At 42.9% G+C, this 12,760-nt stretch overlaps 1 protein-coding gene across 4 annotated transcripts in view; it reads left to right on the top strand.

Moving 5' to 3' along the window:
• CAPN3 (calpain 3) overlaps positions 1-12,760 on the top strand; it is a 30,641-nt gene that overhangs the window by 9,399 nt on the left and 8,482 nt on the right. For 2 of the 4 annotated variants that reach the window (XM_069784371.1, XM_069784370.1), the window contains exons 3-14: positions 839-957; positions 1,593-1,726; positions 2,147-2,315; positions 2,900-3,040; positions 5,190-5,273; positions 5,659-5,744; positions 6,504-6,581; positions 7,042-7,202; positions 7,751-7,920; positions 8,559-8,570; positions 9,735-9,943; positions 10,664-10,700. In XM_069784371.1, the coding sequence (XP_069640472.1) occupies positions 839-957; positions 1,593-1,726; positions 2,147-2,315; positions 2,900-3,040; positions 5,190-5,273; positions 5,659-5,744; positions 6,504-6,581; positions 7,042-7,202; positions 7,751-7,920; positions 8,559-8,570; positions 9,735-9,943; positions 10,664-10,700 (1,400 nt within the window). Of the gene's footprint in view, positions 1-838; positions 958-1,592; positions 1,727-2,146; positions 2,316-2,899; positions 3,041-5,189; positions 5,274-5,658; positions 5,745-6,503; positions 6,582-7,041; positions 7,203-7,750; positions 7,921-8,558; positions 8,571-8,620; positions 8,642-9,734; positions 9,944-10,663; positions 10,701-11,751; positions 11,770-12,760 lie in introns of those variants that run through there. The other 2 variants (XM_009929739.2, XM_069784372.1) reach the window with 2 other exon arrangements.

Below are 12,760 nucleotides of genomic sequence, written 5' to 3'. Positions count from 1 at the left end.
ATGTTTTATCACTCCACCAATTTAATAAATTTCTTTTACAGCTCCCTGCAATCAGGTTTAGTATTTACTACCTCATATAATTATCTCACCTCACTAATACACACTGGTCAGGCAAGCTTACCCAATAACATCTCTTACAGTAGCAGCTGGGAGGTTTTAATTAAGGGTTGAGGCATCCTTTGCTGAACACAGAAGTACTATGGGAGAAGGTCACTTTCCCAAAGCTTCCACAGTGGCAGCAAACTTGTGCAAGAGTCTGAAGGAGGAACTGAAAAGCGCTAAAGAAGGGGACAGTGTTTACAACAGCGCAGACACAGATTCAAAGTGAGGAAAACATGTCAGAGCAATGAAGCAGGAAAGAGGCCCCACAGAATGACGATTGGGACAGCAGGTTATCTTGAGAGCAGCAAATGAAAATGAGAGACTGAACCTCAGCTGTACAGAGCTCCACCTGCCAGAGAGTTCTCTCTCAGCTGGTCTCTGTCCTAAGCTTGGAAGGGGAACTAGTGAGGGAAGTCAGATAAGATTTCCCTGTCCCATGTGAAAGCCTAACAGAGATAACAGTGCTCATCAGATTGTAGGCTTTTTCTAAATTACAGCAAACATCATCTATTTAACAGGCACATACCTAGCCATGAATGATGCCAATGAGCGTTTCCAGAGCACAAATAAATAAAGTGCTAAAGTACCGCAGAGCACATGGAGAAGAGCCCTCTCCTGAAAGGCGATGGCATGCTCTGCTGAGAATTAACGTGTCATTTTGCAGTATCTCAGGTCTTCCCTTTGATTCTAGTTGCTCTGTTCCTTCATTCTGTCTGCTGCTTCTGCTCATTTACAGGTGACTGCTGGTTCCTGGCTGCCATCGCTTGCCTCACGCTGAATAAAAAACTACTCTGTAGAGTCATACCTCACGACCAGTCCTTTATACAAAACTATGCTGGCATCTTTCACTTCCAGGTGAGTCCCTTCATCTAGCGGGAAGCAGATGTAACTGTATTTAGCCAGGAGAAAGCTCATCTCTCAGTACTCTCTTCCCTCTTGCTCCTCCACCCTTTGGAAGTGTGACTGGCAGCAGGGAAGGAAGAGGGATCGAATTGCCTCACCCCAAACTCTTCCAACAGGGCAATCACAGAAAGGCCATCTCATACAGGCAATTAGGGAGCATTAACCCACTAAGGAAGCATTTGCAGATCGCTGTGTCCTGCACATAAGGAATAGCAACAGGGGCCTGGTCCTGCCTCGCTGCTCAGTTGCAGTGCTACCCAGCACAGACATGTGGGTAGTTGGCAAGAGCATCTGTTTTTAGGCCCACAAAACAAGTCGAAAACAAGTTATTGAAGAACCACTTATTCAGAGAAGATTGACTGCTTTCCGCATTTCCCTTGGCTCTCCTAAGGGACCTCTCACTGTCCTGCACGCATTGCCCAAGGGAATTCATTACAGCTGCCCCCCTCCCGACGGCCACCACTTTTTGCCACATTAGGAAGCAGTTAATTTCCACATTTCTGCTCACTTAGCCTGGCTTTTCAGCCAGGCTCCTCACCCCCTGCACCAAGTCAACCCACAGTTTTTTTCTGTTTGCCTTTATTCAGTTCTGGCGCTATGGAGACTGGGTGGACGTCATCATCGATGACTGCTTACCGACGTACAACAACCAGCTGGTCTTTACCAAGTCCTCCCAGCGCAACGAGTTCTGGAGTGCCCTCCTGGAAAAGGCCTATGCAAAGTAAAACAACCTGCTGGACCATGCCAGGCTCCCCACTGAGGCTTTGGCTGGGGATGTGGTTAAACCACCACGTACAGGACTTACAATGAGCACATAGAGAGGCTCTGAACATACCAGTGCCTTTCCCCATAGAATCTCATGCCTCAGAATTGGGGATGGGGTAAAGCATATTTTCTAGGGGGTTTTGTTACTCATTCAGAGGTCTATATTTGATTCTCAACTTTTTTTTTTTTTTTTTCATGTGTGCAGATAGCATGTTTTAAAACTTTTAATTTGTGGTTTACCAAACAGATGGTTTGTGGGTTTTTTTAGTATGTGTGTTTACATACCTGTATTCATACACGCACAAGGTAGATATAAAAACATAGGTAGGTATCTTTATCTGCGTAAAAGAGAATCTTCTTCTTTTCTCTTTTCAAGACTCCATGGGTCATACGAAGCTTTGAAAGGAGGCAACACCACCGAAGCCATGGAGGACTTCACTGGAGGAGTCACAGAGTTCTATGAGATAAAGGATGCCCCTAAGGATATCTATAAAATCATGAAACATGCCATTGACAGAGGATCCCTCATGGCCAGCTCTATTGATGTGAGTCCATATGAACTTTACAGATGAGCCGTAAGAAATGGCAGAGGAGAAGGACCTCTCCATAGCAAACATCCATTTCTAGGAGATGGAGTAATCTCCACTAGACACCACCCATTAGCAAATAGCAAGCACCAAAAGGGAAATGGACAGAAGCAGAACACAGAGGTGGAGAGAAGGAGTGCAATCAGCAAAACTGGCACCCCCCACCCCCAGTGCCCTCGCCCAGTAAAATGAAGTTAATATGGGGCTGCTACAACTCTGTTAAGACACAAATCTTCATGTCAAAGACTAAGTGTGCAAACACGTAGGAAATTCACCCTTTGATTGCCAACATAGCGTCAGATTTTCTTCGTTTATCATGGTAAATTTAAAAGCAAAAAAATTCGTTTCAATAACCATTATGGAGTATGAAGTTGCACCAAAGGCAGGAGGACAACCAGTGCTATCAACCACTGTAGATAAGTATGGACACAATGAGGGAGAAGAGAAGTTATCTTTTACCACTCATCTTTCTTGCATCATTTCTCTTCCCTCTCCCTGCCTCATCTTTCTGCATGACACTTTTCTCCCCTTCTCTGTACCAGGATAACCTAGGCTTTTCCTACGGATCAGCTCCTCGGAGCGACATTGGGGAACTGATTGCTCGAATGGTGAAGAATCTAGAAAACGCACAGATGACTCACTCCACTGTAGACTACCAGGGGACGGATGAGAGGCCAGCCTGGGTTCGTATGTCTCCAGAAGTGGTTGACTTCAGAGCGCTTTTATTTCCAGACAGTTAGAGAAACATATCACCCATGCTTTTAAATCCTTCTTTGGCTTCACTGAATTATCCCAACACTAAAGACTTGTTCTTATGGATGCTATTTGACATATGTGTTAAAAGACTACAGTGCTTTCAAACACAGTGACTGACACTAGAGGGCTTCGCTGAGACTGCCATTAAGATCCTCATTTAAAATGCCTAACAAGGAAACGGAAAAACATGTTGAGTTTTACAAGTGTGATGAAATACAAAGTAACTCCAGCATACCTACATATCTAGCAAAATAAAGAGAGGTATGTTAAAACCATTTAAGAAAAATCCCATATTGGTAAGCTTAAAAGCTTTCAAATCTGTAGAGGGACACATTGCCTCCTCCTTCTCTCTGTCAGGCAGCTGTCATGCGTTGCCCTTTAGGGAGCTGCATTTCCATGACAATGAAATTACATCTCTTGCTTTACAGAGGAAAAAAGAAAACAAAAAAACCCTCCACAATTACATAATCTAAAACTTTTGGTTGTGCAAACTGTCTTCTGCATTTGCAGCAGAAAGAGCTGATTTTTCCTCTTTTGACGTCCATATTTAGTCTTCCTAGAAGACTAAAATGTGTAATTCTTTGGGAAAGCCCAGTATGACTGTCTTGTTTTGCAAGTGTGGCTGCCCAAATCATCCATGTTTTGGGGGGAATTTCCTCCCCAGTGACTCTTTACTGAAAGAAGGTTTCTCTCTTTCTATAGTTGCTGCCCCAGCAGCCATTGTGCTGCTGGTTATTACACACTCCTAAGCCATCACTAGAAAAGAAATCATGACTCTTGATGGAAAGAGGCAGATAGTGCAGGCTTCAGAGGCACTTCAGAGAAGCGACCCAGGGCACCAGCAGAAGAGTGTTTTTAAATAGAAAAAAAGACAAAGGGGTCCTGATAAGTAATGATAGCAACAACACCAGTAGAAATGAAGAAAAGGTGAAATAGATATGAGGTTATAGGCATAAAAAGTATGGAAACAGGAGCAAGAAAAAAAAAAAAGAAAAAGAAACAGGAGCAGAAGGGAAATAATGGAAAATAATTGCAACAGCCAGGCAATATTTGGATGAGATCCTCCCTATGCAAGCTGAGAATCTATCTGTGCAACCTTACTAATTCTCTGTTTCTAGCCCTGCCTTTCTCACAACCGCAAATGTGTCAAGAAGGGATAGCAGAGTTACTGGCAGGGCCTTGCAGTCATCTCTCAATAACAGACATAGAGGAGGAGAAGTTTCGCACATGGTCCATGTGCGCGTAGCAGAGCCTTCCCTTCCACTGATCTCGGTGATCTCTCTTACAAGTACAGTAGACTCTGTGCACCTGCACCTTGCTCTCAATTCTTTATCTCCCAGATAAACAGCATTCTGAGATTTGCAAATAAAAATCTATCAGTCACACTAACAGTTGCTTACCAAGAATTACGCCTGACCAACAGATTGCTGAAGAAAGCTATGCCCTTCCTGAATGTCAGTTAGAAAAAATTTCAATCATGAGGATTTTAACTAAAATGTACAGGAAATTAATTTAGAAAATAATAGTGTAAGTTAGTAGGAACAGTGTATTAAATACAGGGTGGTTTAATGTCATTGTGGTAAGATAGCAGCCATGTGTAAAGATGAAAGTATTCTTCTAGGTGTTGATCTGCTCTGATGTTTCCAGTTCATGTAATAACCTTACTGAGCCATACAAGAACATACTATCCCCGAAAGGGCTGAATAGTCCTAAGGTAGAAAATCTAATTATTTTAATTAAGTATGCTATAGACTAGCATGTTCCAAGTGCAAAAAGCAGTAACCTACACAAAGGGAAAAAGTAAATCACAAAATGTTCTTTCCAATAGATATTACTAACTTTTTCCTTTTTTTAGTTCATGCTTCACTCCTTTCTAACCAACAACATTAATTCTGTGGGCACTAAGCTTGGCAAGCTTGGCCACCTTGGCAAACGCAAAGAAGAGAATGAGACAAAAAACGCTGTCACTTGAATGGTGTCACCCTCCCTCCAAAAGCCCTGGGTGGCACTACCTGCCTTAGAGCAGCTGGCTGAGCTTTGCGTGACTCTTACAAGTTTTTACCTTGTGTCTAACAGACCATAATGCCAATGCAGTATGAAACCCGGATGTCTTGTGGGCTCGTCAAAGGTCATGCCTACTCTGTCACGGCCGTGGAAGAGGTAACGTACAGTCCCTTCCCTCCAGCTGTGGTCTACACTCGCCCAGCACCATGCATGTCAGCAAAGCTATGAGGGAGGAAAAAAGCAAAACAAATTATAAGCTCAGGAAACAACATCTATACTTAAATAAATGAAAGCCTTGTGGAGAAACAAACCTGTCCAAGTTTTGGCTTTCTGGGGAAATTCCACTGCTTGGGCAAATGTGACCACAGGCAGCCACCTCCTGGTGTGACAGCCTTCCAGCACTCACCCCAGGCAGGTCAGGCAGGGCCATGGCCCAGGAAAGCACCATCACTGGAGGAGCTGGTATCAGCTATTTGACGGGCAGAGCTTTTCCTTTTGAACCTACTCTCAGTCTATTCTTGTTGCGTTCTCTTTCAATTAGACAACATTTAAAGGGGAAAAAATACGTCTGGTGAGGCTGAGAAACCCCTGGGGGCAGGTGGAATGGAACGGACCTTGGAGTGACAAGTGAGTAAAACAGAGCTTCACCTGATTTGGAAAAAAAAAAAATAGTAAAAAAAATTGCAGCTTTATTTGCCCTTATGCAGCTCGTGCATGACCCTAACCTTTAATGATGAGGTATCTGAATTGTCTTTGCTGTCATTTTGACTCATGCGCTTTGGAGTTGATCATAGTTGAGTGCTTAGCTGAAGCTGTAAAAAGAAGAGTACCTAAAAGAGGTGTTAAGAGGGGCTTTACTCAATGGAAATGAAGAGAGAACCAAGTCTAATGGCACAGTCAGTCTGATTTTACTGTCTAGCAAGTTCAGCAATGTCCACTTTCAAAACAAGATGTGACAGTAGAAAAATCTTTTAAGTTACAAAAGAACTGGACAAAACAAGATGTCAGTACCTGAACGAGTTTGGATAAAGTTTCTCATTAGGTTTTACTAAAAGGAATTTCAATAGCTACTCCAGCAAGGAGAGCCTGCAAACACTTTTTTCTTCAAGCTAAATAAAATTAACAGTTCAGCAGATTTTTGAGAGCTGCTAAGAGGATGTCTGAAGAGAAGGCAGAGACAAGTAGGGCAATTGCTTTTTTCATTTGGGCATGTGGAAAGGAGGGTAGCAATGAGAACAAATGGCTGCAAAGCTCAAAAAGAAAAATTCTATGAATGTAGCAAGATGACTCTTTGACTTTCCATTCCATGAGGCTTACAGTAAAGAGTAGAAATTTTAATGGAAACTGTATTGCAAATCGTAATCTAACTTGTTTACTCCTTTGAAGGTCAGAGGAGTGGAACTTTATTAACAAAGAAGAGAAAATCCGCCTGCAGCACAAGATTGTGGAGGATGGGGAGTTCTGGTGAGAATGTCGGTCAAAAGCCTGTGCTTCTCTAGTAGATAAGCATCCATAGAAAAAAAATGAATCACACTGCACTACTTAAATCTGCTAAAACCATTGCAGTAATCCCTGTTCCCCTTCATATTCCCAATAAGCCCTGCTCTGCGACCTCCTCATTCTCCCACCAGGGTTTATTGAGTGCCACCAGCAGAGTCCTAAATATGCTACACTTCCACGAGCGCTCCATCACCCTTCCTACGTACCATCCTCTCAGCCCAGTTTCCCCCAGTTTGGAGCTGTAGCTGTGTAAATTGACCAACCAGCAGGCCAAATGCATTAGGAAATCATGGCGCTCCCACTGCAAACTTGCCCTAATAGTGGTGGTATCGTTGGTCACCCTCCTCCACCCCACCAGGATCTTTCAGACAACCACCCAACCGTGTAAATCCATTTGGGCTCAGTTTCCCCTCAATTCCTCCAGGATATCATTTGAAGATTTCATGAGGCACTTCACAAAACTCGAGATCTGTAACCTCACACCTGATACTCTGGAAGCCGATAAACTCCAGACCTGGACTGTGTCAGTCAACGAAGGGCGCTGGGTGAGAGGCTGCTCAGCTGGGGGTTGCCGCAATTATCCAGGTGAGCAATGGGTCTTGAGAGATACAGCCTCTTTGATGGGGACCGTGTTAGATCCCACAGGTGAAGTCGTACCACAGCCCGATCAGTGCTCAGCCATAGGAAAAGTTTTGCTTCCTCAGTGGACGAGGCACACGATTTTGTAGCTGGAAGCCTTCTGTCACTATGTTTGTGACAGCACCTTATAAGCCCAAAAGGCAGGCCTGGCAAAGATAAATCATTGTTCAAATACTTCACCCCAAGTAAGATTAAAGAGATCAATTTCACTCTAACAGTTAGATTTCACTTGCAAAATCCACTTTCTGATAGTTTTAGGTGCTTTGGAAGTTTGTTGGATGCTAGTTCTTCATTTTATATGCTCCTTTGCTGTGCAGTTTTGTTAGAACTATGTAAAACCCATAACACGTAAAAAAAATACATATGTATTAGCCCAATTTTAACCTTTTCCTCAGGAGCCACAGGCAGGGAACTTAAAAGTTATCTCTGATCATGAGTATTGTTAGAAAACTAAAGCTTTACATGTTTGCTTTGGGTTGTTGGTGGGATTTCAGATACATTTTGGACCAATCCCCAGTATCGCTTGAAGCTCCTGGAGGAAGATGATGATCCTGAGGATGAACAGGTTATCTGCAGCTTCCTCGTCGCACTGATGCAGAAAAACAGGAGGAAAGAACGCAAGCTGGGAGCCAACCTGTACACCATTGGCTTTGCCATCTACGAGGTACCAGCTCTAGACTTTGTTCTTCGCACCATGGTCACAAATCCTGACAGTATGCGTTTACCAAGAAAGTCACTGAATCATTCAGCCTGATTACATGAATTGCAATTTTTACTTTGCAAGGGACCCAGAGGAAGCCTGGAAGGAAGGAAATTCAAGGCTTTGTAACCATTCAGACCGTAGTAACCTCAGGGTTTACTCCGTCTATAAGTAACACGCTTTTTAGGCTTTTATAGTGACTTAATGCCAGATTTTAACATATTCTTTCCCATACATTCTTCAATCTCCCTTTCATCCGCGCTGAAACTAAACATTTCATTGGCAGAATAGTGTAAAAAAGGAAACAGACATCCAAGATGCATATGTAGCAATTAATCTCTGTCCCTGCTATCGACTTCATGAAGTCAATTTACTCAGTCCCTTGCACAAACATATTTAGTTCAGATCTTAGTGGACCTCATGTAGATCCCAAGAAATCTAGAAAGGAAGAGAGAAATTGCTTAGAATATTTTTCTAACTTGGGGCATTTTAATTACTGATTGTGCCCTCAGAAATCTATGTGAACGCCCTTCTGTATGATCTAGAAACAAGCGGACTCACCTAGCAGCTCTGACTGTTTCTTCTCTTTGTTTCTCCCTAAGGTGCCCAAAGAGGTATGAGCAGAACGGAGGCAGATTGACATCTTGGTGTATACTCACAGCTAGCGTTACTGTTGTGCTTGTCTGTAAGTCAGCAGGAAACTGTCCAGTCAAGTTTGTTTTCAGGGACGTAACAGAAGTGAAACTGCTAACCTTTCTGCTTTGAGTGTTTGTTAGTAACATTTTGCCAATAATTTTTGGTTCCTTCTCACCCGCGCCCCATTTTCACTTGCGCATGTTCCTCGGTTCTTCTTTTCTATTCTCTGTGAGACCTGGCCGTGGCCGACACGGTCGGTCAGTGAGCCGGGGCTGCAGAAAGAAGCATCAGAGAGCGCTTTGCCGTCGCGCTCCACGCAGAACCATCCTAAACTTTCACTGCCGTTTCCTCCTGCAAATAATGCCAATGGCCTATATCCTGCAGCCACAGAGTTTTCTCTATAGTCTTAGAATTTGTTTGGAAAATCAATGGTATTTTCAGCCATCGAAGAAAACATGTTAGAAGTACACAGATTATGTTTTTCTGAGCTTGCCGGTAGCTGAATCATTGGCATCACAAGTTTTGCAAACAAGCTCACCTGACTGATTTGTTACCTGGAAAAAATGAAGATGACAGCCTGAATGTTGTCTTTGCTGACAATTTTACAGGTGGTTATTTCTGCAGAAAACAGCCTGCAAGTGTTCTTAGCCCATAATTCTTGACTTAATGTTCATATTTGAACCAATGCAACGTTTGATTTTCATGTTTCTTTAGCAGATACAGAACTCGTGTTTTGTCCAGGCAAGGACACGTTTCCACTGCAAGCACCTTCACCTTACCACACTGCATGTAGGAGTTTGCATATACCATTCCTTGCCATGCCACCCTCTAAGGAAAGTAGCTGAACTTTGGTTACACACAACACAACAGTCAAGTAAAAGTGCCTACATGGCAGAAGTCAGCCAAGGCTCTGCAGGTGGGCCCTGGAGCAGCCCTCAGAAGCCAGCTAGACCCATCCAGTAGTGACTTACAGGTGACAGACTCCGTATCTGTTACCAGTTAGCATCCCTCATCAGCTCCCTGCTTGCTAAGCTGCTGCTTCATTTGTGTTTTCTGTCCCAACCATGTACTGCCCGCATGACAAGCCACCTGGGGAACGGGTAAGACTTCCTTGAAGACAAATTGACTCATTTGTTCTGCAGATGCATGGTACTAAGCACCACTTGCAAAAGGATTTTTTCCTCTACAATGCCTCCAAAGCTAGAAGTAAAACCTATATAAACATGCGAGAAATCTCTGAGCGCTTCCGGTTACCTCCCAGCGAGTACGTCATCATCCCATCAACATACGAACCCCACCAGGAGGGAGAATTCATCCTAAGGGTCTTCTCAGAGAAAAGAAGTCTTTCAGAGTAAGTTGCAAATCCATTTATCTGACCATAAAGATGGAGGTGAGCTTGCTAGTCTGCTGTAGCCATGTTCCCAGTTTGCTACACCCTGCTTTTAATTTTCTTACCCTCATTAGAAACTCCAAGCGGCAAACTCATTTCCCTGAGCTTCCCTTGTAATCTAACAGGAGCCTGCTTTGAATTGTCTTTGGAGAAGCTTACTACTTGCAGGATATCCTTTGTAAACATACCATCAGCGGTTTTTAATAATGAAAATGAACCTATTTGTTTTTTATTGCTGTATGCCACTGGCTGGAGTTTTGGTCAGATAGATCATTGAACCAGACCTAATTTCAGTCACAAATGAAATACAGAAGTAGGTAGTTATTTCCTCTCCGTCCTGCTCTTCAACTAGTTTCCCAGAGCTCAGCAAATTGCAGCCAGTGTCACTCTACTTAGGCCAAACAGCTCCTGTTCTACTCCCTGCTGCCAAAGTTCAGTGTTGTCAAGGCTCTTCTTCAGAGGAGTAAACCAGGCAAGAGCCCTCCTGGAAGTGGTACTTGGGATGCACAGCTCAAACTGGGAAAAACCTATGTCTAGAGCCTGCAGTGGTAATGCTGGGAAGCCAGCCCACAGCACCGGCTGTTAGGAAAGTTCAAGCAGCTGCTTACAAACCAGCTACAGAAACAATCATCGTTGGGAACAGTCACTTTCCCGATTTATTTACTTTCTGCTTTCTTCTAGGGAGGTTGAAAACATGATTGAGGCAGAGCGTCCATCAGTAAGTACTGTCCTCGGCCTCTTTTGTACATGAACAGGGGTAGGGAGAGGAGGAGCATCACATCAAGGAAAACCTACAGCAGGAAACCATTTGCAGCCACATAACAGCTCCTTTAGCATAAATTCCCACATTTTTTCTCAACGTGCTTCTGTTAACACTTGCTTTATATATTATGTACACTACTTTCTGATTTGGTCACACCAAAACATTTGGCCAGATTTGAAATCTGCTCCTGGCATAAAGACAAGGGATGCTAAGCATTGCCTTTGCCTCCATCAATGGAGATTGTTCATTTACCAGGGGAGGCCTAGCTCTATGCTCCAAGATATTTTGTTTGTGAAACTGGTATCTCATCTAATAAAGAAAAAAAGTACTTATTTTGAAGTACATACTTTCTGGAAAGGGACCCTAATGATACTCTGATTCAAACTAGCATCCATGACAAGCTCTAACTCTTCAGCCTGGGGTCTTACACATCTTTGTGGGAATATACTAGAGCTAACAATACAATTAATCTTGAAAAAAAATCGGAGGAAATGCTCTTGCACAGAATTGAGGTCCATCAAACCTTGCTCAGAAGTATTCCCCTTTCATTTGCTGTCATGATAACAAAAATATTTGTCCAGATCTGGTGGAATTTAATTGCCACTTCAGATAACAGACCTGTGGGCACCAAAGTCCAATCTCCACTGCATCAACAGGTTGGGAAAAAGAAAAAGGAATAGTCAGAGCTAAAGGTACAATAGAGATTTTATTCAAGCAGACAAAGTCCCAAATGAGATGGGACACTGTTTTGCTATGGCTTCTGCAATTTCTGTCCTTCAGTATGCAACTTCTTGGTGGGCACATTTTCCCTCATTTTTGGAGATTTGAAAACTGTATGAATATAGGAAATGGGAAAAAACTGTATGAATATAGGAATGGGAAAAATAAATGTAAGAAAGGGCAAGAGAAAAAAAACACTTTACCATCAGCTCTGCATAATCTGGGTAAAATCTATAATTCTGTTTAAAACCACTTTTTTTCTTTAATTTTGTCTCTTTTTGTACAGAAGAAGAAAAAGGGCAAGGTGGGTACTTGCACTATGTGCTGAATGCCAGCAAAGCAAGGAGCACGTGCAATGCATGCAGCAGGAGCAGGGTTCCTTGGTATCATGATTTCTCCGCATCTAGAAACTGATCTAGTTAACGAAGGGCACTGGATAAGAGGGCACTTGCAGGCAGCAAAGATTTTGTCTTCCTACACTAAATTCTAATGACATAGCATTAGCATCATAAACCCCGCTCACTCAAGGGGGTGGCAAAAAGCTAACAGAAACTTTTCAGCTTTAAAAGCTTGATCCTTTGGGTTGCTCAAACTGCCCTTCCTGCCTGCCCCTCCACAGGCACCCCAACACAACCTTTCTAGTGAAAATCACCCCTTCTCCGGACACGTGCCCTCACATTTGCTATTGCTTAATGCAGCTACTCCTCGTTCCTGAAGTTTCTGCTCACCAAAGTCCAGGATCCTGCTTTCCTTTCCACACAACACATTTAGGACCTTGAAAATGCAATCAGACATTTTTAACCTCAAGACAGGCTGATTGCAATTAATACTCTAGGGCAACACATTCGCATCTTGTAGCGGCTTTCCTTGTTTTAAATGCACTAAAACAGAGCAGTTACACATGGCTGCTTACAGCTGAATGCTTCAAGGATTAATACAGAGAAAGAACATATATTTTGCATAACTAACAAGCTCCTACACAAATACTCCTTTTCTGTGTAGGATTCAGATTGTTTGTTCTCAGTACTACTGTCCTTCATAGAGGAGCAATTTTATCAGTTTAACTGAGAATTGAGAATCTGGGAGGCTTATTTTGCTAAAACAAAAAAAAAAAACCCAAACAAAACACCCCCCCCAAAAACCCACAACAAGCGCGTTTAAACAGTTACTGACTTTCTGAAAAGGAAAGCTAGAAGCCAGAGATTGCACTATTTTGCAAAAAGACTTTTGCAGCTTTTTTAGCACGAGGAGAACAGTAACTTCAGAAATTCCTCCACCTTTTTTTTTTCTTCCTT

This window comes from Haliaeetus albicilla, chromosome 5 (genome assembly GCF_947461875.1).
Source record: "Haliaeetus albicilla chromosome 5, bHalAlb1.1, whole genome shotgun sequence".
Classification (NCBI taxonomy): domain Eukaryota; kingdom Metazoa; phylum Chordata; class Aves; order Accipitriformes; family Accipitridae; genus Haliaeetus; species Haliaeetus albicilla.
Note: the sequence above shows the minus strand (reverse complement) of the source record. Positions and strands in the feature narration are given on the sequence as shown.